A 22,708-nucleotide genomic window follows, 5' to 3' on the forward strand; every position below is an offset into this window, starting at 1 on the left:
CGGGCCCGGGGCTTCGCGCTCGCTCACCTTAAGCACGAGGACCTGGAGCATCTTCCCCGCGCCTCGCCGGCCGTCCGGCGGACTTCTCCTGGAGAGACGCGCACCGCCGCGGCCTCGCCCCAGTCCTGCTCTCAACGTCGCCACTCCCTCGCCACCAGCTTTGGAGGCGAAAACCTGCAGGGCCGGCGTCCGAGGGGGGCCGCGCCTCCTCCCGGGTCAGCGCCGCGGAGCCCGCGAGCCAAGCTCCGGCCACGCACCGCTGCGAACAGCGGGCGACCCGCCGCGCTCCCACCCGGACGCCGTCGGGGGCGCGCTTGGGCGCCCGCACCGCCCCCAGCCGCCCAACCCCAGACCGCAGAACCCCTGAGACTTCCAAAACCACACGGACGCCAACGGCCGGACAACCGCCGCCGCCCTGCGCACGGCGCCCTGGAGGCGGGGGCAGTGGGGGCTGGGGGGTCGGGGGGCGGAGCTGCGGGGGGGGTCACGTGGCTCATTCCCGGGTCCGCGCGAGTCCGCGTGGCGCGGAGTGGCCGCCTAGAAAGCTCATGTCCTCCGACTCCCACTTTGCCCGGAGTCCATTTCATGGCCTTGAGGATTAGGAAGAGTCCCTGACCACACACCCCCACCCCACTCCCATTCCCTCCCCACCCCGCCTGCCGCCTCCCTGGTCTCCTGACCACATCCTCTCCGACCTCCACCTTCTGGTATGGCTCCTAGTCCCCACTTTCCTCCCACCTGACCCTCACCTGGAAGTCCTCCCCATGTGTCTTGGACACTCTTGTGATGACCGCAGATCGCAGACTGCGGTGTCATGGACCAACTTTTGGCCCGAATGTGTAATTTTTTGTCGTTGAAGCTCCGTAGGGTTAAGTTTTCAACGCTTGGAAACTTCTGGTTTCTCACCTGAAACTTGGGATTCAGTGGTTCTCAGAATTAGATGAGGTCACCCTGTGTGAGGGGCTTCCCTGATAGCTCAGCTGGTAAAGAATCTGCCTGCAATGCGGGAGACCTGGGTCCAATCCCTGGGTTGGGGAGATCCTCTGGAGAAGGGAACTGGCTACCCCACTCCAGTATTCTGGCCTGGAGAATTCCATGGACTGTATAGTCCATGGGGTCAAAGAGTCGGACACGCCTGAGCAACTTTCACTTCATTTTCACCCTGTGTGAAACAAAGGACACCCAAGAAGCACTCAAGGAAGGTTAACTTTTATTACCATCGCAGGGATCTGTCTCCAAGGCTTTAGTAAGCCAACAAACAGGAAAGTAAAAGAATATTATTTAAATATCGAAGGAACCACAGCTTTTTAAAAGGGAGGGGGTGCTGGGTGCTAGATGATTTTGCAGATGAATTCTTTAATATTTCAGTTCGGAAAAAAAACAATTTCTTAAGCTCGTGTCAATAAGATGGCAAAAGATGCACCAGTTTAGAACAGGGTTATATATTTGGGAAACAATACTCATTAAGCTTTCAAGTGTATTTATTTTACCGTGGACCATTTTAAAAGTCTTTTTTTTTTTTTTAACTTTTTACAATATTGCTTCTGTTTTAGGTTTTGGTTTACTTGGGCTGGATTCATGTGGGATCTTAGTTCCTTGATGAGGGATTAGAAACTACACCCCTTGCCTCGAAAGGCAAAGTCCTCCAGGGAAGTCCCAAGCTTCCAGTTTTAAATACAAGCTTGAGTTTACAAGTCAAGCAAACATGCACTTAAAGCCTCAAGCAGGAGAGAGGAGCCCTGTGCCTGTGGCCGCCAATCAGGAGGAAAACACAAAAGTACATGAAGTTCACCTGTTGCTGAACTGGGCTAACCAGGCCCCACCCCCCAGTCAGGTGCCTGTCAGGACCAGAGCACCTGAAAGCTCCAGACTTTGTCAAAGAAAGATGGGAAATGGCCAGGTCTGTTTTATTTTTCTACATTAACTTTTTTTATCCTTTTTTAAAATTTTTATTTATTTTACTTTACCATATTGTGTTGGTTTTGCCATACATTGACATGAATCAGTCATGGTTGTACATGTGTTCCCCATCCTGAAGCCCCCTCCCACCTTCCTCCCCATCCCATACCTCACCACCCCAAGCACCCTGTATCATGTATCTAACCTGGACTGGCAATTTGTTTTACATGTGATAATTTACATGTTTCAACGCCATTCTCTCATATCATCCTGCCCTCGCCCACAGAATCCAAAAGACTGTTCTATACATATCTGTGTCTCTTTTGCTGTCTCGCATACAGGGTTATCATCACCATCTTTATAAATTCCATATATATGCGTTAGTATACTGTATTGGCGTTTTTCTTTCTGGCTTACTTCACTCTGTATAATAGGCTCCAGTTTCATCCACCTCATTAGAACTGATTTAAATGTATTCTTTTTAATGGCTGAGTAATATTCCATTTTGTATATGTACCACAGCTTTATCCATTCGTCTGCTGATGGACATCTAGGTTGCTTCCATGTCCTAGCTATTGTAAACAGTGCTGCGATGAACACTGGGGTACACATATCTCTTTCAATTCTGGTTTCCTTGGTGTTTATGCCCAGCAGTGGGATTGCTGGGTCATATGGCAGTTCTATTTCCAGTTTTTTTAAGGAATGGCCACACTGTTCTCCATAATGGCTGTACTAGTTTGCATTCCCACCAACAGTGTAAGAGGGTGTTTTAAATAGGAGGTCCCAGAGGCAGTTCTCAATCCCCAGAGTAGATACAGAGTACAGCCAGTTGATGTTATTTTACTTTTTGAGACAGGCCTGGGACTCTTCGCTGCAGTGCTGCAAAGCTTGCATCTGAACACACTTCCCCACCAGCTAAAAAATAGAAATTATATGGGACTAAAAATAACTGCATGCAGTTGGGGCAAATTCTGGACCCAAATGATACAGAGACCAAAAAACCCAACTGCCATTTCTGAAGAGCTAGGAGCAAAAACCTGGGTGTCTGGAGCAAAAGCAGAGTACTGCGCATGCCACCTGCACTCAGCATCACAAAGAGGTGGGCAAACCACCTAAGCCACCCTCTAGTTTGACCCCTGACCACACCCCAAAGAAGAAATGAGATCACCGCCTCACACATACTCAGGGTACAGGGGCCCATTAAAGCCCTGACTGAATTTATGGGCCCTCTCTCGTCAATTTCTATCGACTGGGGAAGGCCAAGAACCCCGGTGGGTATCATTGATTAGATACCCTGCTACTATAGGGTGTTTTGCAAACTTTTCACAGCATGGCTCACAGAAACAAAAATATTTACCAGTCTGCGCTGAGTCGTCAAGACTGCTGCAGTGGGAACTCAGTGTGTGGGGCTTCAGCCACACAGACCTCTGGAGGCTGAAGGGCGTCAGGATCTGTACCTGTCTCCCCTTCCCGCAGCTAATGGGAAGCACTTTTAAAGTGATGGAAAGATAAGAAGATGAACACAAAAAGATTTTAGGTCGGTGCATTTTTATAAAGTGGTTAAATTCTGGTATCAAAACCTGACCAAGATAACACAACTCTAGACTAATGAAGGTGCTGAAATCCCAATAAAATGCTACCAGTAAAATCTAAGACCAAAAAAATAAAAATTAGGAATGCAGGAAGGTTTAATATTGGTCAGTCACAAACATGGCTAGCTTATGGCCCAGCAAGCAACCAAAAGTTGTCATGAACTGATGGGCTCTCGCAGGCACCGTGGGGTGATGATGGGGCTCCCCATAATGGGGATGATACTCTGGTTCTGCAAAGGGCTTCGTGGAGAGTGGGAGAAGGCAATGGCACCCACTCCAGTATTCTTGCCTGGAAAATCCCATGGACGGAGGAGCCTGGTAGGCTGCAGTCCATGGGGTCGCTGAGAGTCGGACACGACTGAGCAACTTCAGTTTCACTTTTCACTTTCATGTAGTGGAGAAGGAAATGGCAACCCACTCCAGTGTTCTTGCCTGGAGAATCCCAGGGACGGGGGAGCCTGGTGGGCTGCTGTCTATGGGGTCACACAGAGTCGGACACGACTGAAGTGACTTAGCATAGCATAGCATCGTGGAGAGTGAACTGTTCTTAGGTTTTTTTACTTCTCCCTTCTCTCTCCCCAAGAGAAGGGAGAAAAGGAGAGAAGACAAAGCATTAGGCATGGCAGGAGGCAGAGTCTGAGTTAGCAGGACTTGTAGTCATGCTAGACCAGTCTCTTCTGTCGGTGTGCTCATGGTGGCTTGAGAGGTTATCGGGAGAAGCTGATCTAAGTTTCCCAGTACTGACATAACTCTAAAAAGTGGGCATGAAGGGGACATTCTTTACTCCCCTCAATGCCAGATCCCTCCTCCACCAAATGTAGTTCAAATGATCTTACCTTTGAGTCATCAGTTCCCATAGGCAGTGTGTACTTTCCCAGTTTTAAAATATTCTTGTTTTAAAAGGGATGAAAAACAAGTTTGGCCTTAAAAGCTGGCTTCATTGGCCTTAAAATCAGGCTTCACCTGATTTGGAACTTTTAAAATTCTTTTATTCTGCATTAATCGAGAGGAAGTGAACGTTGACGTTATGCCATTCAACCCAAAAGCAGAAGCCTGGTAGCTGTCCAGGGTTTTTCCCCAGACACCTCACTTATCTTTGATGGACTTTGCTCGGTCCATCAGAGAAGGTCTTCTTCATGGTTCCCACTAATATTATACACCTGTCAGATTACCCTTGTTTCTAATAGCTTGTTTCCATAGCTCAGCATGGTGTTACTCACTGAAAGATTCTCATATTTCCATTTCTAACTGTACACAGAAACTAAAATTAACTTTTATTGCTTCCTATGATGAATTTCATTTCCTCTGATTAGTACTCTCTGAGCTCTTGCTTTGTTTCTCTTTTTATTTTTAGCCCTCATGCAGGACTGTTTTTAAGCAACTTATAATTAGGTTTAATTTTTTTCAGTTTTGATTGAGATGTAATTGACTAATAACATTATATTAAGCTTGAAGTGTGCAACATAATGGTTTGACATATGTATATATTGTAAAATGATTACCATGTATGTTTAGTTAATATCCATCAGTTATATAACATAGTTAAAAAAAAGTTTTTCCCCTAGAGACAAAAACTTACTATCTACTCTTTTCTTTGAAAAGAGATGTTTATTTGGCTGCACCAGGTCTTAGCTGCAACACTCAGGATCTTCGATCTTCTTTGCAGTGTGCAGGGTCATCAGTAACAGCATGGGGGATCTAGTACCCCAAGCAGGGATTGAACATACGCCTCCTGCACTGGGAGTATGGACACTGGACCACCACGGACATCCCTACTCTTTTTTTTTTTTTTTGTAAGTTAAAAAAATTTTATTTCAATTGTTTGTATTCTAATTTTATTAGTATTTTGTTTCTCAACCTTTGAATTTTAAACATTTTTAGCTTTCTGACTTCTAAAAAAATTTTGAAGTAGATCTGATTTATAATGCGTTAATTTCTGCTGTACAGCAAAGTGATTCAGTCAGAAATAGGTATTTTTTCATATTCTTTTCCATTATGGTTTAATCATAGTATATTGAATATAGTAGTTCCCTGTGCTATACAGTATAACCTTGTTGTTTATTCTATATGTAATAGTTTGCATCTGCTAATCCCAAGCTCCCAATCTTTCCCTCCCTCACCCCTTGGCAACCACAAGTCTGTTCTCTTTATCTGTTATCATATACTCTAAAAAAAAAAAATATATATATATATATATATTTATTTGGCAGTACCAGGTCTTAGTTGCAGCACTCAGGATCTTCAATTCTCACTGCGGCATGCAGGATCTCTAGTTGTGGCATGCAAACTCTTAGTTGCGGGATGAGGGATCTCGTTCCCTGACTGGGGATTGAACCAGGGCCCCGTGCGTTGGGAGCGCAGAGTCTTAGCCACTGGACCACCTGGAAGTTCCACCATCTGCTCTTTTAGAAACTTTGAAATATATAATACAGTATTGTTAACTGTACTCATCATGTTGTATATTATAACCCTAGAACTTATTTATCTTATAACTGGAAGATTGTTCCTCTGACCACTTTCACACTTCCCCACTTTTGGTAACAACAAATCTGATCACTTTCTATGAGATTTTTTTAGATTCTACATGTAAGTGAGATAGTGTAGCATTTGTCTTTCACTGACATGTCACTCAACGTAATGTCCTAAAAGTCCATCCGTGTTGTCACAGTGCCAGGATTTCCTTCTATGACTATATAGTATTCCATTTTTTAATATATATATACACACATACATATATATATATATATTCAACGTGTATCTGTCCATTCATCCATTGTTATCCATTCATTCCTTGTTGATGGACACAGGTTCTGTCCATGTCCTGGTTATTGTAAATAGTGCTGCAGTAACATTAGCATGCTGCTCTCTCTTCAGGATAATTATATAAATGCTCTCAGTTATATGTGTGTGTATGTGTATATATTATGACAGTTCTATTTTTAACTTTTGAGGCACCTCCATACTGTTTCACCTAGTGACTGTACAAATTTACATTCCCCACCAACAGCGCACAGGGCTTCCCTTTTCTCCACAACTTTGCCAAAACTTATCTCTTGCCTCTTTGATGACAACCATTCCAATAGGTGTGAACTGTTGGTATCTCACTGTGGTTTTGATTTGCGTTTCTCTAATAATTAGTGATGTTTAGTACCTTATCATGTATTTATTGGCTATCTGAATGCCTTCTTTGGAAAAGTATTCAGGCCCTTTGCCCTTTTTTTTAACTTTCATTTGCCTTTATTTTTTGCGACATTTATTCCCGGGCCATAAGTGTTTGTTTCTTCAGTTTCTTCTGGGATATCTTTTTCTTCTGTGCAACCTCCTCTTCTGGTTTAGGAACAGTCTGTTCTTTTTCTTCTCATCTCCATGTGGCAGGGAGAGCTCATGTAGGGGTTGGTCCAGCCGTGAGCTCTGTAAGTCCTGCGCTGCATCTTGGCGGCTTTGTTCACCTGGATGTGCTCACTGACCACAGAATCTACATCTAAGCCCTTAAGTTCAGCATTACGCTCTTCATTTTTGAGCATGTGCAGTAAAAATTCAGCTCTCTTTTTGGGCCACCAACCCTGCATCCAGCCCTGTTTGGCCTGTGCACACCGACCAACTCCACCGTTGTAACGATGGAGTGACATCCTTCAGATACTTGGTGACTTTTTGGAAAGGCATACCCTTTATGGCCTGGGCAGTTTCATGAATGTTCTTAAAGTGAACACGAAGATTTGAACCTCTTGATTTGCATGATTTTGTGGAGTTTTCTGGGTGGAGTGAATAGCGCACCATTTTTAGAGGTCATCTCAGGCCGCTTATCGGAAAAGCCCATTTTTAAAACTGGATTGAATTTTTACCATTAAGTTCCTTATATATTATGGAATATTAACCCCTTTATCAGATGTGTGGTTTGGAAATAATTTCTCCTGTTCAGTTGGTTGCCCTTTCACTCTGCTCATCATTTATTTTGCTGTGCAGAAGGTTTTTAGTCTGATGGAGTCCCACTTATTTTTAATTTTGTTGCATGTGCTTTAGGTTGTCATATTAAAAAAATTATTGACAAGACCCATGTCAGTAAATTTTCCCCTATTTTTGTGGTTTCAGGTCTTCACATTTAAGTCTTTAATTCACTTTGAATTGATTTTGTGAGTGGTATAAGGTAGGGGTCTAGTTTCATTCTTTGGGCTCTTGATTCTATTCCATTGGTCTATGTGTCTGTTCTTGTACCAGTAATATACTGTTCTGATAGCTTTGTAATAACGCTTGAAGTCAGGAAGTGTGCTGCTTCCAGCTTTGTTGTTCTTTCTTAGAATTGCTTTGGCTATTGAAGGTCTTTTGTGGTTCTATGTGAATGTTAGGGTTTTTTGTTCTATTTCTATTAAAAAAAAAAAAAGGACATACTAATCTTGATAGGGATTGACTGAAGCTATAGATGGCTTTCAGTTGTTGTTCAGTTGTTAAGTAATGTCCTACTCTTTGCAACCTATGGACTGCAGCATGTCAGGCTCCTCTGTCCTCCAGTATCTTCTGGAGTTTGCTCCAATTCATGTCCACTGAGACAGTGATGCTAACTAATCATCTCATCCTCTGCTGCCCTCTTCTCCTTTTGACTTCAATCTTCTCTAGCATCAGGGTCTTTTCCAGTGAGTGGGCTCTTCGCATCAAGTGGCCAAAGTATTGGAGCTTCAGCTTCAGCAACAGTCCTTCCAATGAATACTCAGGATTGATTTCCTTTAGGATTGATTGATTTGATTTCCTTGCAGTCCAAGGGACTCTCAAGAGTCTTCTCCAGCACCACAATTCAAAAGCATCATTCTTCAACGCTCAGCCTTCCTTATGGTCCAACTCTCACATCCATACGTGACTACTGGAAAAAACCACAGCTTTGACTATATAAACCTTTGTGGGAGATAGTGAAGGAAGGGAAGCCTTGCAGGCTGCAGTCCATGGTGTTTCAAAGAGTTGGACACAAACATTTGTCGGCAAAGTGATGTCTCTGCTTTTTAATATGCTGTCTAGGTTTGTCATAGCTTTCCTTCCAAGGAGCAAGTGTCTTTGAATTCCATGGCTGCAGTCATGAAATGTGGAGTGATTTTGGTGTCCAAGAAAATAAAATCTGTCACTGCTTCCACTTTTCTCCCATCTATTTGCTATGAAGTGATGGGGTCAATGCCATGATCTTAGTTTTTTGGGTGTTGAGTTTCAAACCAGCTTTTTCACTCTCTTCTTTCACCCTTATCAAGAGGCTCTTTAATGAAGTGGCTTTGATTAGCATGGACAAAAAATATCAATTTTTCCAATCCATGAACATGGGCTATCTATTCAATTTTTTGCATCTTCAATTTCCTTGATCGATGGCTCACAGTTTTCAGAATAGAGATTTTTCACCTCCTTGGTAAAATCGTGTTGTTGTTCAGTAGTTCAGTCGTGTCCAGCTCTTTGCAACCCCATGGACCGCAGCGTGCCAGGCTTCCCTGTCCTTCACCATCTCCCACAGTTTGCTCAAATTCATATCCACAGAGTCAGTGACACTATCTAACCATCTCATTCTCTACTGCCCTTTTCTCTTTTTGCCTTCAATTTTCCTCAGCATCAAGGTCTTTTCCAATGAGTCAGGTCTTCATATCAGGTGGCCAAAGTTTTGGAACTTCAGCTTCAGTCCTTCCAGTGAATTTTCAGGGTTGAGTTCCTTTAGGATTGATTGGTTTGATTTCCTTGCAATCCAAGGGACTCTCAAGAGTCTTCTCCAGCACCACAATTCAAAAGCATCATTCTTTCGTGCTCAGCCTTCTTTATGGTCCAACTCTCACATCCAGACATGACTACTGGAAAAATAATATCTTTGACTCTACAGACCTTTGTCGGCAAAGTGATGTCTCTGCTTTTTAACATGCTATCTAGGTTTGTCATAGCTTTCCTTCCAAGGAGCAAGTGTCTTTTAATTTCATGGCTGCAGTCATTGTCTGCAGTGATTTTGGAGCCCAAGAAAATAAAGTCAGTCGCTGTTTCCATTGTTTCCCTATCTGTTTTAAATGAAGTGATGGGACTGGATGCCAAGATCTTAGTTTTCTGAATGTTCCGTTTCAAGCCAGCTTTTTCACTTTCCTCTTTCACCTTCACTAAGAGGCTCTTTAGTTCCTCTTTACTTTCTGCCATTAGAGTGGTATCATCTGCATAACTGAAGTTGGTGATATTTCTCCCAACAATCTTGATTTCAGCTTATGATTCATCCAGCCTGGCATTTCGCCTGATGTATACTGCATATAAGTTAAATAAGCAGGGTGACTATATTCAGCCTTGACATAATCCTTTCCCAATTTTGAACCAGTCAGTTGTTCCACATCTGGTTCTAACTGCTACTTCTTGACCCGCCCCCGCATACAGGTTTCTCAGGAGACAGGTAAGGTGGTCTGGTATTCCCATCTCTTGAAGAATTGTCCACAGTTTGTTGTGATCCACACAGTCAAAGGCTATTGTGGAATCAATGATGCAGATGTTTTTCTGGAATTCCCTTGTTTTCTCTATGATCCAACGAATGTTGGTAATTTGATCTCTTGTTCCTCTGCCTTTTCTAAACCCAGCTTGTACATCTGAAAGTTCTCAATTCACACACTGCTGAAGCCTAGCTTGAAGCAGTTTGAACATAACCTTACTAGCATGTGAAAGAAGTTCAATTATACAGTAGTTTCTACATTCTTTGGCACTGCCATTCTTTGGGATTGGAATGAAAACTGACCTCTTCCAGTCCTGGGTCCACTGCTGAATTTTCCAAACTTGCTGACATACTGAGTGCAGCACTTTAACAGAATCATCTTTTAAGAAATTAAATAGCTCAGCTGGAATTCTATCACCTCCAACTTTGTTTGTAGTAATGCTTCCTCAGGTCCACTTGACTTCACACTCCAGGATGTCTGGCTCTAGGTAAGTGACCACACCATTGTTGTTAGACTGGTCTTTAAGACTTTTGTAGTTCTGTGTATTCTTGCCATCTGTTCTCAATCTCTTCTGCTTCTCTTAGGTTAAATTTAGTCCTAAGTATTTCATTGGTTTTTGATGTTACTGTAAATAGGATTGTTGTTTTTTTTTTTTTTTTCAGATAATTTGTTAGTGTATAGAAATTCTACTGATCTCTATATGTTGGTTCTGTGTCATGCAACTCTACTAAATTAGTTGATTAGATCTAACAGGTTTTTGGTGCAGACTTTATAATTTTTAATATATAATATCATGTCTTCTGAAAACAGAGACAATTTTACTTCTTCCTTTCCAATTCTAATGCCTTTTACTTCTTTTTCTTGCCAACTGCTTCTATACTGTGTTGAATAGGAATGGTTGAGAGTGGGCACCATTGTCTTTTTCCCGATACAGGTATTAGAGGAAAAGCTTTCAACCTTTCACCACTGAGTATGATGTTGGCTGTGGGTCTGTCATTTGTAACTTTTACTATGTATGTTCCTTTTATTTCTAATTTGAGTTTTTAATCATGAATGGATGTTGAATTTTGCCAAATGCTTCTTCTACACCTATTAATTTGATTTTGAACCGTTCTTGCATCCCAGGGCTGAATCCTACTTGATCATGGTGTATGATCCTTTTAATGTGCTGAATTCATCTTGCTAATATTTTCTTTAGAATTTTTGCATCTCCAGTCATCAGAGATATTGGCCAGCAGTCCTTGCAGCATCCTTATATGGCTTTGGTATCAGGAAATTCTGGCCTTGTGAGTTTGGGAGTGTTCCCTCCTCTTCAAATTTTGGAAGAGTTTGAGGATTGGCATTAATTCTTCTTTAAATGTTTGGTAAAATTCACCAGTGAAGACATCTGGTCCTGGACTTTTCTTTTTTGGGTGTTTCCCCCTCCCCCCCCCCCACCCCCGATTCAATCTCCTTACTCACTATTGGTCTGTTCGGGTTTTCTCTCTCTTCCTGATTCAGTTTTGGTAGGTTCCATATTTCTAGCACTTTATCCATGTCTTCTGGGTTGCACAGTTTTGTTGGCATATGGTTGTTCATAGTAGTTTCTTATGATCTTTTCTATTTCTGTGGTATCAGTTGCATTGTCTCCTCTTTCATTTATAATTTTATTGATTTGCCTCTTCTGTTTTTTTCTTGGTTAGTCTAGCTAATGGTTTGCCAACTGTTTACCTTTTCACGGGCTTCCCTTGTGGCTCAGCTGGTAAAGAATCCGCCTGCAATGGAGGAGACCTGGGTTTGATCCCTGGGTTGGGAAGATCCCCTGGAGAAGGGAAAGGCTACCCACTCCAGTATTCTGGCCTGGAGAATTCCACGGACTGTATAGTCCATAGGGTTGCAAAGAGTCGGACACGACTGAGTGACTTTCACTTCAATATCTTTTCATAAAATCAACTCTTAGTTTTGTTGGCCTTTTCTATTGTTTTCCTATCTCTACGTAAATTTACTTTTGCTCTAATTTCTATTATTATTTTCTTCCTTCTGCTACATTTGGGCTTTATTTAGTTTTTCAAGTTCTTCTAGATAATTAGATTTAAAAACATTTAAGATTCCTTATCATCCAATACATTTAACCCATTTTTGCATATCAGCATGGTTGATGTTTATTTCTATGTGAATTGTCTTATTCTAAGCTTTTGTTTGATAGCCATTTTCATGTTTTCTGTCTCTGCCTTAGGGGTTGTGCCTTGCTTTTGATTGATTTGAAAAGTGACCTTTAAATTCTAATACCCATTTTTGCATTCCAAAATATTTAAACAAGTATTATCTCAAAACTACAGCGAATGATTCCCTCCTTCCATGTTTTGTTTTTCTTATTCTTCCCATAGCCACTTCCTGTTAATGATAACATAATCTGGGATTACTGAACAAAATTTTTATGGAAAAAGGTATCTTTTTAAAATAAAGTAGGTTAAATCTTGAATTATTTTTAACATCTGCAGCGCTTTTGAGCCATATTTAAATAGTTACAGTTGCTCCTATATTTTATTTCTGTATTCACCATCAGGACTTCTACCATGCAGCTCTATTTCAAAAGTTTTTATTTTCAATTATCTTTTAGTTATTTCTATCAAATCAATTCTTCAGAGCTTTGGACTCTTCAAAGCCCATATATAAATGAGGATTATTCCTGTGGCTCATACATATGGCTGATATAAAATTAGTGAACACATATGTCCTTTTCCCCTCAGCATATTATATATACTATCCAGTGTATCACATTACTGGGTGATACACACTAAGATGATTTTGTGCCTTTGTAAGTAATCTTTTCTTCCTCTCCTTGAAAATCTGTGTTCTCTATCTTTAAAATTCAAAATGTCATCCGAGTATTGAACAATTTTTGTTATTTTTGTTTTGACCACAGCAGGATCTTTTTATCTGAAGATCAACATTTTCCTTTAGCTCAAGAAAAATTCATTCTATAAATAATGCTTGTCTTCTATTTGTCCTGGAACTTTCATCTAGACATGCCAATAATCCACATATTGGATGCCCAACCTCTGTTCTTTTTTAATTTGGCTGAGCTGGGTCTTAGTTGCAGAACACAGGATCTTCAGTCTTCACTGTGGCATGAGGGATCTCCAGTTGCAGCATGCAGGATCTAGTTCCCTGACCTGGGGTTAAACCTGGTTCCCTGCTCTGGAAGCTTGAAATCTTAGTCACCTGACCATCAGGGAAGTCCCCCAACCTCTGTTCTTAATATCTGTTTTTCTGAAGCTTTAGTAACAAGGAGACCCAAGAACAAAAACAGTTCAGAGATCCAGGTTTGTCTCAAGGCAACAGTATGTACTAAGTTTCTGAGGTGGAAAGAACTCTGAGCAGTCAAGAAGAGAAAGAAGATCCTCTGAGGGGAGTGCAGAGGGAGAGGCATGCTTGATGACATCAGAGAAAAAGGTGGGGCCTTGTAGACCACAAATTCAGTGTTTAAGTGTGAAGAAAAGCCATTGAAGGACTTTAATGAGGGCAGTGACATCATGTCAATGTCAAGTTCATTTTTCCAAGAGGAATGCATTGAGGGGAAGAACGAAAATGGAGACTGGCTCTGAAGCTCTTACAGTTGTTCTCTATCTTTAAAATTCAAAATTAAAGTAAGAGTCAACTGTGGCTCAAACCAACGTGATAGCAGTGCAGAGGTGGGAAGATGGGAATTCCAAGATAATTGTGTATAACAGATCAGTAGGACTTGATAGTCACCTGGATATAGGAATGAAGGAAAAGGTGGAATCACAAATGACTAAGATTTTTGCTTCAGTGATTGTTAGACCCCAGGGAAGGCTATGCCAAGGGAACCTGCTTAGGAGGGAGAAGTATAGATCAGGGAACAAGCTAAACTGTTTTAACAAAGAGATCCTAAAATACAGTGGCTTATATGAAAAGAAGTGTATTTTTCTTCACATAACAAGCAAGAGGTGAGCAATCCAAGTAGCAGGCAGTTATGCTTTCACATCTGGCCTCTGTCTCTGGGTCCAGAGTAGCTGCTCCAGTTGCCACCATTTCCAGCCAGTGAGAAGGGAAAAGAGAAAGTGGAAGGCAAGCAGTTTCCTTTAAGGATGTGACCTACATATGCCCATGTATGTGGGCTCCTCTGACAAATTATCCTCCAGGAGATAAGTCCCCTTACATTCAAGTCCTTTATTTTCTCCCACATTATAGGGCACTCTTGTTTTATGTTGACAAAGACCTGTGAGGATAAGGACATGTTAGCCTGAAATACTGACACCCGCCCAATTTTAGATTCTTACAGAAGTCGTTCAAAAGCTGGCCTTGCTGCTTCCAGGAAATGAGTAAAGCATTGTTCCATCCAATTCTTGGCCGTGTTGTGGTTTCCCTGCTGACTGTAATACCAGATCAGGCCTCTACTGACAGGCAACAGATACCACCTGCTAGAAAAAGAATCAGGTTCTACTCTTGGCTGTGACACTGACTAGCTGTGTGAATTTGTTTCTCGGTTTTCTCATCGGCAAAATCCCGGTGTTGACTGAGGTCTCTCTCAGCTGTAACATTCTGTTTTCAATGAGAATGAAAGAATAGGATGCCCGAGGCTAAACATCGGTAAGAACTGCTATAGATTTAGAAGCCAGATGGAATGCGAACACTATCTATTGCTCTCAAAATTTACATGTTGGAATCATTTACTGAAGACAATAGATTTTACTCTAGATCAGAGTTTCTCAACCATGACCAGATAATTCTTCACGGTGGGTGGCTGTCCTGTGCATTCCAGGATATTAAACTGTATCCCTGGCATCTCTCCACTAGATGGCAGTAGCATCTCACTCTCAGCTGTGACAACCCAACACGTCCCAGACACTGCCAGAGGCCCCTAAAGGGCAACAGTGCCTGGGGCTGAGAACCACTCATCTAGACGTTTTCCTCTGTGTGTGTGTGTTAGCCGCCCAGTCGTGTGCAACTCTTTGTGACCCCACGAACTGGAGCCCCCCAGGCTTCTCTGTCCGTGGAATTCTCCAGGCAAGAATACTGGAGTGGATTGCCATTCCCTTCTCTAGAGGAACTTCCCAACCCAGGGATTGAATCCTGGTCTCCTGCATCGCAGGCAGATTCTTTACCATTTGAGCTACAGGGAAGTCTTCATTTATCAATACTTTTTATGAAAAGTGAAATTAAATGTATTGATACAATGCGTAATATAGTCAAAGATCTGAAATAGAACTGGTTTCTTCTTAACCACTTCCCATCTGTAATCAATAAAGATTATTATTCCTCTTAAGAGGAAGTAAAAAAAATTACCCATATTAAAAACACTGATAATAAATAACCATTAATAAGCATGATTAATGATGAATAGTTCTACATTTCTCTAATAACCTCTTTGTATTCTGTCAAGTAGCACTCCAAAATAAAAATTATGACTTCTGTTATGGCTTCATATTTCTTTACAACAATCACTAAAGTAATTTCCAATCTGGTAAACTAATAACTTACGCCGTTTAGTTTTAATGGAATTACATCTTAATCATCAAGCTAAAGTCATAAGAAAATAATGACACTGTCACTTGAAGGTCATCTCAGTCTTCCGATCACCATGTGTCTAATCAGACACCCTTAAATTAGTTCCAGCAGAAAGTCTAAGGAATTAATGGATCAAACTCCTAGCATATAACAGAGTGAAGAGAGTGAAGTCGCTCAGTCGTGTCCAACTCTTTTCGACCCCGTGGACTGTAGCCTACCAGGCTTCTCCGTCCGTGGGATTCTCCAGGCAAGAATACTGGAGTGGGTTACCGTTTCCTTCTCCAGGGGATCTTCCTGATCCAGGGAACGAACCCAGGTCTCCTGCATTGTAGGCAGACGCTTTAACCTCTGATCCACCAGGGAAGCGGTAAAGTAGTATGCTAGCATATAGAGTAGTATGCTAATATAGTTAAAAGACAATGCAGCAGAATGTCTGATTTAAACTTTTGATAACAGAACAACACAGGAGTGGAAATCTCTGTGAAATCTTTTGTCTCTTTTTGGTAACAAAACATTAATACCTTATACTAGTGTGATACTATAAGGTTTAAAGAATAAAATAACAGAGCTACACAATACACTTGAGATAGGAGAGACTGTCCTAGAACTTACAGGAATAAAGTTCCTTAAGTTCCAGGCACCTCTAGTCAACCCTCATTTTTCACTAGAACAACTACAAGTGGGCCAGGTATAAGGAAGCTGTTCCCTACAGACGGCTCTTACCCACTACACAGCTCTTAGGATACACGTGCTTATACTTTGGCAGAACTGTCACATGGATGCTATAATCTGTATAATCTCCATAATTGTGGGAATTATACAACACTATTCGGTGAAATTTCTTGCCTTCGTTCATGATTTCTTCAGTCTTTTTTTCAGTGGACATACAGTTTTCTAAAAAGTTTGAATCTTCTAAGTACATCTCATCTCCTGAAAAATAATAGTTTAACTTTAGTGTTATTTTATAAAACCTTCAATATATTAGTATTTATTTTTATTCATGTGTTTGGAACTGATACAGCTGTTAAATAATCAGAACTTTTTGAGTTTACCTCAATATATTTCTTATGTTTTTAATATCCCACCTAACCTCACCTGTTCCCCATTTTCTAGCCAAGAATTTTCTTTGGGCACATAAATATTTATAACTGGTACTTTTTAATCCTGAACTATAATTTTTTATACTAATTCAAGACTCTCTTTATTTCATTCAATATAACATTCATCTCGATATCCATATAATTTTGGTGTTTCAATGTGGGCTGCTCCAATCATTTTAAGGTTAGAGAAATCATCATTTACACATCAAAACTGCTAAGCTGTCCCACTGCAGGATGAGTAACAAATATTATCATGATTCTGAGAAGTGAGACAAGCAGCCGTAAGTAAGAGAGGTCAGAAAACTCCACTGTAAGCTGCTAAAAAACTTCTGTACTAACCCAACAATAACTGACCACCAACAAAACTCTCTTTCAATCAAATAAGTATAATTTACAAGTTTTCATAATTCAAAATTAAAAGGTAAAGTGAGATAATATTCAAGAGAACTCTTGCCAATGTCTAGGAAATATATTTACTTAAGTGTATATGAAGTAATATATCCAGAATTTCTGATTATAATAAAAACTATGAATATCTTATAGAACTTGAGCTTATCTAATTAGTTCCACTGTAGCATATAAAACATAGATTGTAATTCATGTGTCTGTGTGGGAGAACATTGCCATACAGCCCAGAGCATTAAATGGGAATATCAACAAGAGCACTGGTAAACACAGATTTACCTGGTAAAAGATGGATCATCCCATCAGCAGTTAACAATATGATCGGCATCCATCTTTCCGTTCCTTCTGATTCACGATCCAAAGAAAATTTGTGCAAGTCAGAGAGAGAGGCAAAGTTTCCTAGTCTACGTATTTCGTAGAACTGTGGGGGTGCAAGCAAAATTTCCTTTGATATGAGCCTTTCAATTGCCTCTGATGGAGACGACCACTGTGGAAGACAAAGGTAGAGTTTCCTAAGGTTTACCCATAGACAATCCAAGATTTGAGATCCTTGGATCAGTACTTAAGATCTATCTGAAAAAAATGTATAAATTAATTCATTAATGTATCTTGCTAGATTCCTCTGAGACAACAAGGAAAGATTCAGTGAAGAAAGCTGGGTTGATCCCCTTCAGAGGTTGATTATTAGGACATGGATCCTGAGAACTAGTAAATAAGCCAGGATAGATCACAACGGGTTGAACTGGGAGAGTTGTTCAGCATAAAAGACAGGAGATGCTAAGAAGGCAAGGAGGTTCTGATCACTTTCAAAGGAAGACTAAAGTATAAATTCATGGCAGCAGATTGAGAACTTAGTGCCCGTTCATTCCTCCCATAAATGGGAGGGACTCCCAAGGGTCTCTCGTTCCCGCCTACCTTGGTTAGGCAATAAGGACATGCTGGTGGACAAGACAAAGCTCTCTCAGGCCTAGTAGGACCTTCAGCAAACAAAATGTAGCATGGTACACGCAGTGTGTTACAATGACGGTAAAGAGCCAGGAGCAAGAGAAGCTTTCAGAAAGGTCAAGAGGCGTGACTCAGTCTATTGTCCCAGGAGTGAAGTAACTGCATTATATCAACCAGTCAGCGCTTAACCTAAGTGACCTCACTGCTGTGCCCTCCTTCCCAAGTCTTCCTTCCGTCCACATTCAGATAAAAAGAGCTGATTCAATTAATATGAAATAACTCCAAAAGGTCTTTCTTTCTTTAACTGCTTTACTGCTAAATATCCACATACACTGGGGAAATTGACCCTCACATCCAAAACCAGGGAGTTGAAATTGACTGCCTAGAATAATTATAGGCCAACAATTTACAAGCTCGTATGAGAAACCTGAGCAAAGGAAGTCAGATAAGACTAAGTGACTCGACAATAATGACAATAAAAAACTACAAGACCTCAGCAAAAAAATGTGACCCATAACCAGAAGAAAAATCAGGCAATAGAAACAGACCCAGAAATTATAGAGATGATGGAATTGGCAGAAAAGGACATTAAAAATCACTGTTACAAGTATGTTCCATTGGCTCAAAGATGTAAAGGAAAATATGAACATGAGAGAAATAGGAAATGTTTTTTAAAAAAATAAATGGAACTTCTAGAGATGAAAATTATACTGGATGATATTTACAGCAATTTTGATACTACATATAAACAGAGAAACTTTGAAAATACAGCAATAAATCTATTCAGAATAAAGCACAGAGGAAAAAAGTTAAAAAAAAAATGAACAAGGCATCAGGGACCCACAAAAAATTATCAGGTGGTCTAACATACATGTAATTGGAGTCCCAGAAAATAGGGGGAGGTGAAAAATATTTGAAGAAACAAATAATTATTAACAAAACAAGAAGAAAACTATGCACATCAAAGTCAAATTACTGCTGCTGCTGCTAAGTCACTTCAGTCATGTCCGACTCTGTGTGACCCCATAGACAGCAGCCCACCAGGCTCCCCCGTCCCTGGGATTCTCCAGGCAAGAACACTGGAGTGAGTTGCCATTTCCTTCTCCAATGCATGAAAGTGAAAAGTGGAAGTGAAGTCGCTCAGTCGTGTCTGACTCTTAGTGGACCCCATGGACTGCAGCCCACCAGGCTCCTCCATCCATGGGACCCTCCAGGCAAGAGTACTGGAGTGGAGTGCCATTACTGAATACCAGTAATTAAAGAGAAAATACTTAAGTAGGCATACATATCAAAACCAAAAATACAAACACATTATGTACAGAGGAACAGAGTTAAAATCAAACTTTTCTAAAAGATGATGAACATGCACTAAATTTACTGTGGTAATTATGTTATGGTGTATGTAGGTCAAACCATCATGCTGTCACCTTAAACTTACACAATGTGCTGTGCTAAGTCGCTTCACTCATGTCCAGCTCTTTGCAACCCTATGGACTGTAGCCTGCCAGGCTCCTCTATCCATGGGGATTCTCCAGGCAAGAATACTGGAGTGGGTTGTCATGCCCTCCTCCAGGGGATCTTCCCGACACAAGGATCGAATCTTTGTCCCTTATGTCTCCCGCATTGGCAGGCGGGTCCTTTACCGCTAGTGCCACCAGCTGTGTGTCAATTATATCTCAATAAAACTGGAGGAGAAAAAGCAGATTTCTCACCAGAAGATCATGCAAACTGGAAACTAATGAAGTAACATCTTTAAGTACTGGAAGAAAAACGAAACAAAAACTCATACTGTCAACCTATACAGAATTCTACACCCACATGAAATAGCTTTCAAAAAATAAAGGCAAAATATTTTCAGACAAACAAAATTTAGAAGATTCACTGTCAGAAGAACTGAAATTCAGGACATATTAGAGGAAGTTCTTTAGGCAGAAAGATACCAGATGTAGATTTAAATCTATACAAACGAATGAAGAGTGCAAAGATCACATATATAGGTAAACATAAAAAACATTTCCCCTCATTCGCAGTGTACAACAGAGTAACTGCTTAAAGCAAAAATATTCACTGTATTGTAGAGTTTATAGTAGAAATAAAAGTCAAATGTATGACTACAAAAGCATACATGACAGGAGGGGCGAAATGGAAATTTATTATTTTATGGGTCTAATACTACACATGAAGTGAGAGATGTACTGCAAATCCTAAAGCAATTACAAAGAAGTACAGGTAATTAGGCAATAATGGAGATAAAAAGAGTCCAACAAATACTCAAATAATCCAAAAGAAGTCAAGAAAAGAAGAAAAACAGTGCAAAGAATAGAAGGGACAGATTAAAAAAACTAACAGCAAGATAGTAGATTTGAGAATAACACTGAATGTAAATGATCAAAACATTCCAATTGAAATGCAGAAACTATCATAAAGGATAAAAAGTAAGACTATATGCTGCCTACAATAAACATACTTTAAATATAAAGACACAGGTTCAAAGTAAAAAATGGAGGAGGATATGCTATGCTATTGCTAATTAAATGGAAGACTGAGCAGCTATATCACTATCTGATAATAAACTTCAGATTTCAGAATAAGGAACATTATCAGGGATAAAGAAGGCTAGTTCTCACAATCAAAGACTAGTTCATCACAATCAAAGACTAGTTCCAAGCTTGAACAGTCTTACGCAACGCCTTGCAAAGGAGCTTCCAAATACCCGAAGGAAAACCTGGCAGAACTGAGAAGAGAACAAGACAAACCCGCAAACTGTTCGTTAACGATTTCAACAACCTTTTCTCAGAAATTGATGGAACAGGTAGGTAAACGATACAGAAGACCTAAAAAGACACCATCAACTAACTTAATCTAATTGACATTTTAAAAAACACTCCATCAAATACAGCAGAAAACACATTCTTGTTCAGGTGCAGAGGAATCATTCACCAAGGTAGGCCATATCGGTAGCCGAAAGTGAAAGTGAAAGTCGCTCAGTCAAGTCCGACTCTGCGACTCCAGGGACTATACACTCCACGGAATGCTCCAGGCCAGAATACTGGAGTGGGTAGCCTTTCCCCAACAAGTCTCAAATGAAAACGTTTCAAATAAATTTTAAAAGACTGAACTACGAGGAAACAAACGGCTGCGGGGACGAAATAAGTGAAAGCGTGGCAACTGCTCAGGAAGGACCACTAGCAGAACTCCTGGGATCTCCGCCGGCCACCCGCTGGAGAAACCGCGTGGGGAGACATCTTCGAGGCCCTGGGACTGTGAAGCGGGAAAAAGCAGAAAACAGTTCACCAATGTCACAGCTTTGGCCTGCTGGGCCGGGGTCCGGACCACGTGGGTCCCAGGCCCGCTCAGTAGCTAACTGGCTATTACGGCCCTGAGGCGGCCTACTGGAAGGTCCGGGGGGAGCTGGGCCGCCTGCCGGGGTCCTCATTCTCTAGCTCCTGTGGATCCCCACTCCGGGCCGGGAGGACGCCCTACCTGGCAGTCCACCACCTCCACTAAGTCGGGGAAGACCGGCGGCGGCTCTTTCAGGCAGCACAGGAAGAAGGTGGTCTCGAAACGGCGGCCGCCGGGGCGTGAGAAGGGCGTGATCCAGCCGCTCCAGTCGTGCAGCGCCCAGATGTCGGGAGTGCAGTCGAGCTGCGCGCACAGGCTCAGGAAGTGCCGCGGGTCCCGGCGGACGCGGGCGCGCCAATCGGCCAAGGCGGGCGGCGGCGCGAGGGCGCAGCCCGGCGCCTGATCAGGGGGCCGGGGGTCCCTGGGCCGCAGCAGCAGCACGCCCGCCTCCTCGAAAGCCTCGCGGATGGCGCAGATGCGGAAGGCGATGTCATCCGGCAGCGCCGCCGCGTCCTCGTCCACGGCTCCCGGCCGGACGTTGGGCAGCACCGGGAAGGCGGCGCGCTGGGGCGGCGCGCGACCCAGGCCGAAGCGTGGGGGCCCGTGGTGCGGCGCGAAGAGGCGCAGCCAATCGGTCGAGCGGTCTGCCGCCTCCAGCACCCCGCCCGGGAAGACCTGCGCCCCGGGCAAGAAGCCTTGGCTCGCGGAGCGCTGCAGCAGCAGCACCCGAAATCCCTCGGCGGGTGGCTGGGGCCTCGATGCGGCGGCGGGGACCGGGCGCGTCCAGCCCGCCGCCAGCACTAAGGTGGCTGCCCGCCTCCAGCTGCTTGGGCCCGCTCGCACCGGGACACTCATGACGGGCAGCGGAGCGCGGCTACCGGGCTCGGGGTTCTGGTGCCACTGGAGCTCTCCCCGGAAGCTTGCTAAGTGAACTCCCGCCTCTCCCAGCGAGGCGCGCACGGGGCAATCGGTGAACCCGGGCTGTTTGGCCGAGCTGGCGCCTGCCTGTAAGGGTGTGGTGCCCACGCAGAGAAGCTCCGCCTCGAATGCCCGTGTTCCCAGCCAGGTCACTCGCGGGACAAAGGCTGTCACAGCCACGTGCTAGGAGGGCCTCATCTTCCTCACCCAGGCAGGACACAAGACTACAGCTGGAATGCTTAAGATCGCACAATGACTGTCGAGGTAAAAGTGCGATGCAAACCTAGGCCTGGCGACACATACCTGACCAAACAAAACCTTAGAACTAGGACTTGCTCGATTAAACCAGGAATCGACAAGAGGATATGTTTCCTCTGGCGGTGGGGTGGGAGGCGGTGAAGGGGAATCCAGGGGGTAGGTGTCGGAGCTTTGCAAACTGACATGAACCGCAGCAATGAGAAACTGACGGATGAACCAGATACCAAAATACAAATTTCACACTGCACAGTCTGAGTGTGAAAAGTGCTCCTTGAATCCCAGGACAATCTCCTGCCTTGTGATCTGGGACACCTTTTAT

At 42.6% G+C, this 22,708-nt stretch overlaps 1 protein-coding gene across 4 annotated transcripts; it reads right to left on the reverse strand.

The window, feature by feature from the left end:
* Positions 1-1,214: 1,214 nt before the first annotated feature.
* On the reverse strand, positions 1,215-22,201 carry NUDT19 (nudix hydrolase 19). 4 transcript variants are annotated; one of them, XM_070388009.1, is made up of 4 exons: positions 21,355-22,201; positions 17,206-17,413; positions 16,145-16,351; positions 1,215-5,903 (listed from the first exon to the last, which is right to left on the reverse strand). In XM_070388009.1, the coding sequence occupies exons 1-4, from the start codon at positions 22,066-22,068 to the stop codon at positions 5,857-5,859; spliced, it is 1,176 nt and encodes a 391-aa protein (XP_070244110.1). In that variant the 5' UTR covers positions 22,069-22,201; the 3' UTR covers positions 1,215-5,856. The 4 variants fall into 4 exon arrangements, with proteins under 4 accessions (XP_070244110.1, XP_070244112.1, XP_070244109.1 ...); XM_070388011.1 differs by lacking the exon at positions 1,215-5,903 and adding an exon at positions 11,366-14,132 and having other exon boundaries at positions 16,268-16,351; XM_070388008.1 differs by lacking the exon at positions 1,215-5,903 and adding an exon at positions 11,366-14,132.
* Positions 22,202-22,708: the final 507 nt, after the last annotated feature.

The sequence above is a fragment of the Bos mutus genome, chromosome 18, assembly GCF_027580195.1.
Source record: "Bos mutus isolate GX-2022 chromosome 18, NWIPB_WYAK_1.1, whole genome shotgun sequence".
In the NCBI taxonomy this organism is placed as follows: domain Eukaryota; kingdom Metazoa; phylum Chordata; class Mammalia; order Artiodactyla; family Bovidae; genus Bos; species Bos mutus.

Bases quoted from the DNA above. Each gene is read 5' to 3' on its own strand.
- NUDT19 (XM_070388008.1), bottom strand. From the start codon at position 22,068: ATGAGTGTCCCGGTGCGAGCGGGCCCAAGCAGCTGGAGGCGGGCAGCC. The intron at 17,414-21,354 runs GTAGGGCGTCCT...TGTCTTCCACAG, and splicing joins TGGAGGTGGTGGACTGCCAG to TGGTCGTCTCCATCAGAGGC. The intron at 16,352-17,205 runs GTAAATCTGTGT...ATTATTTTTCAG, and splicing joins GATGATCCATCTTTTACCAG to GAGATGAGATGTACTTAGAA.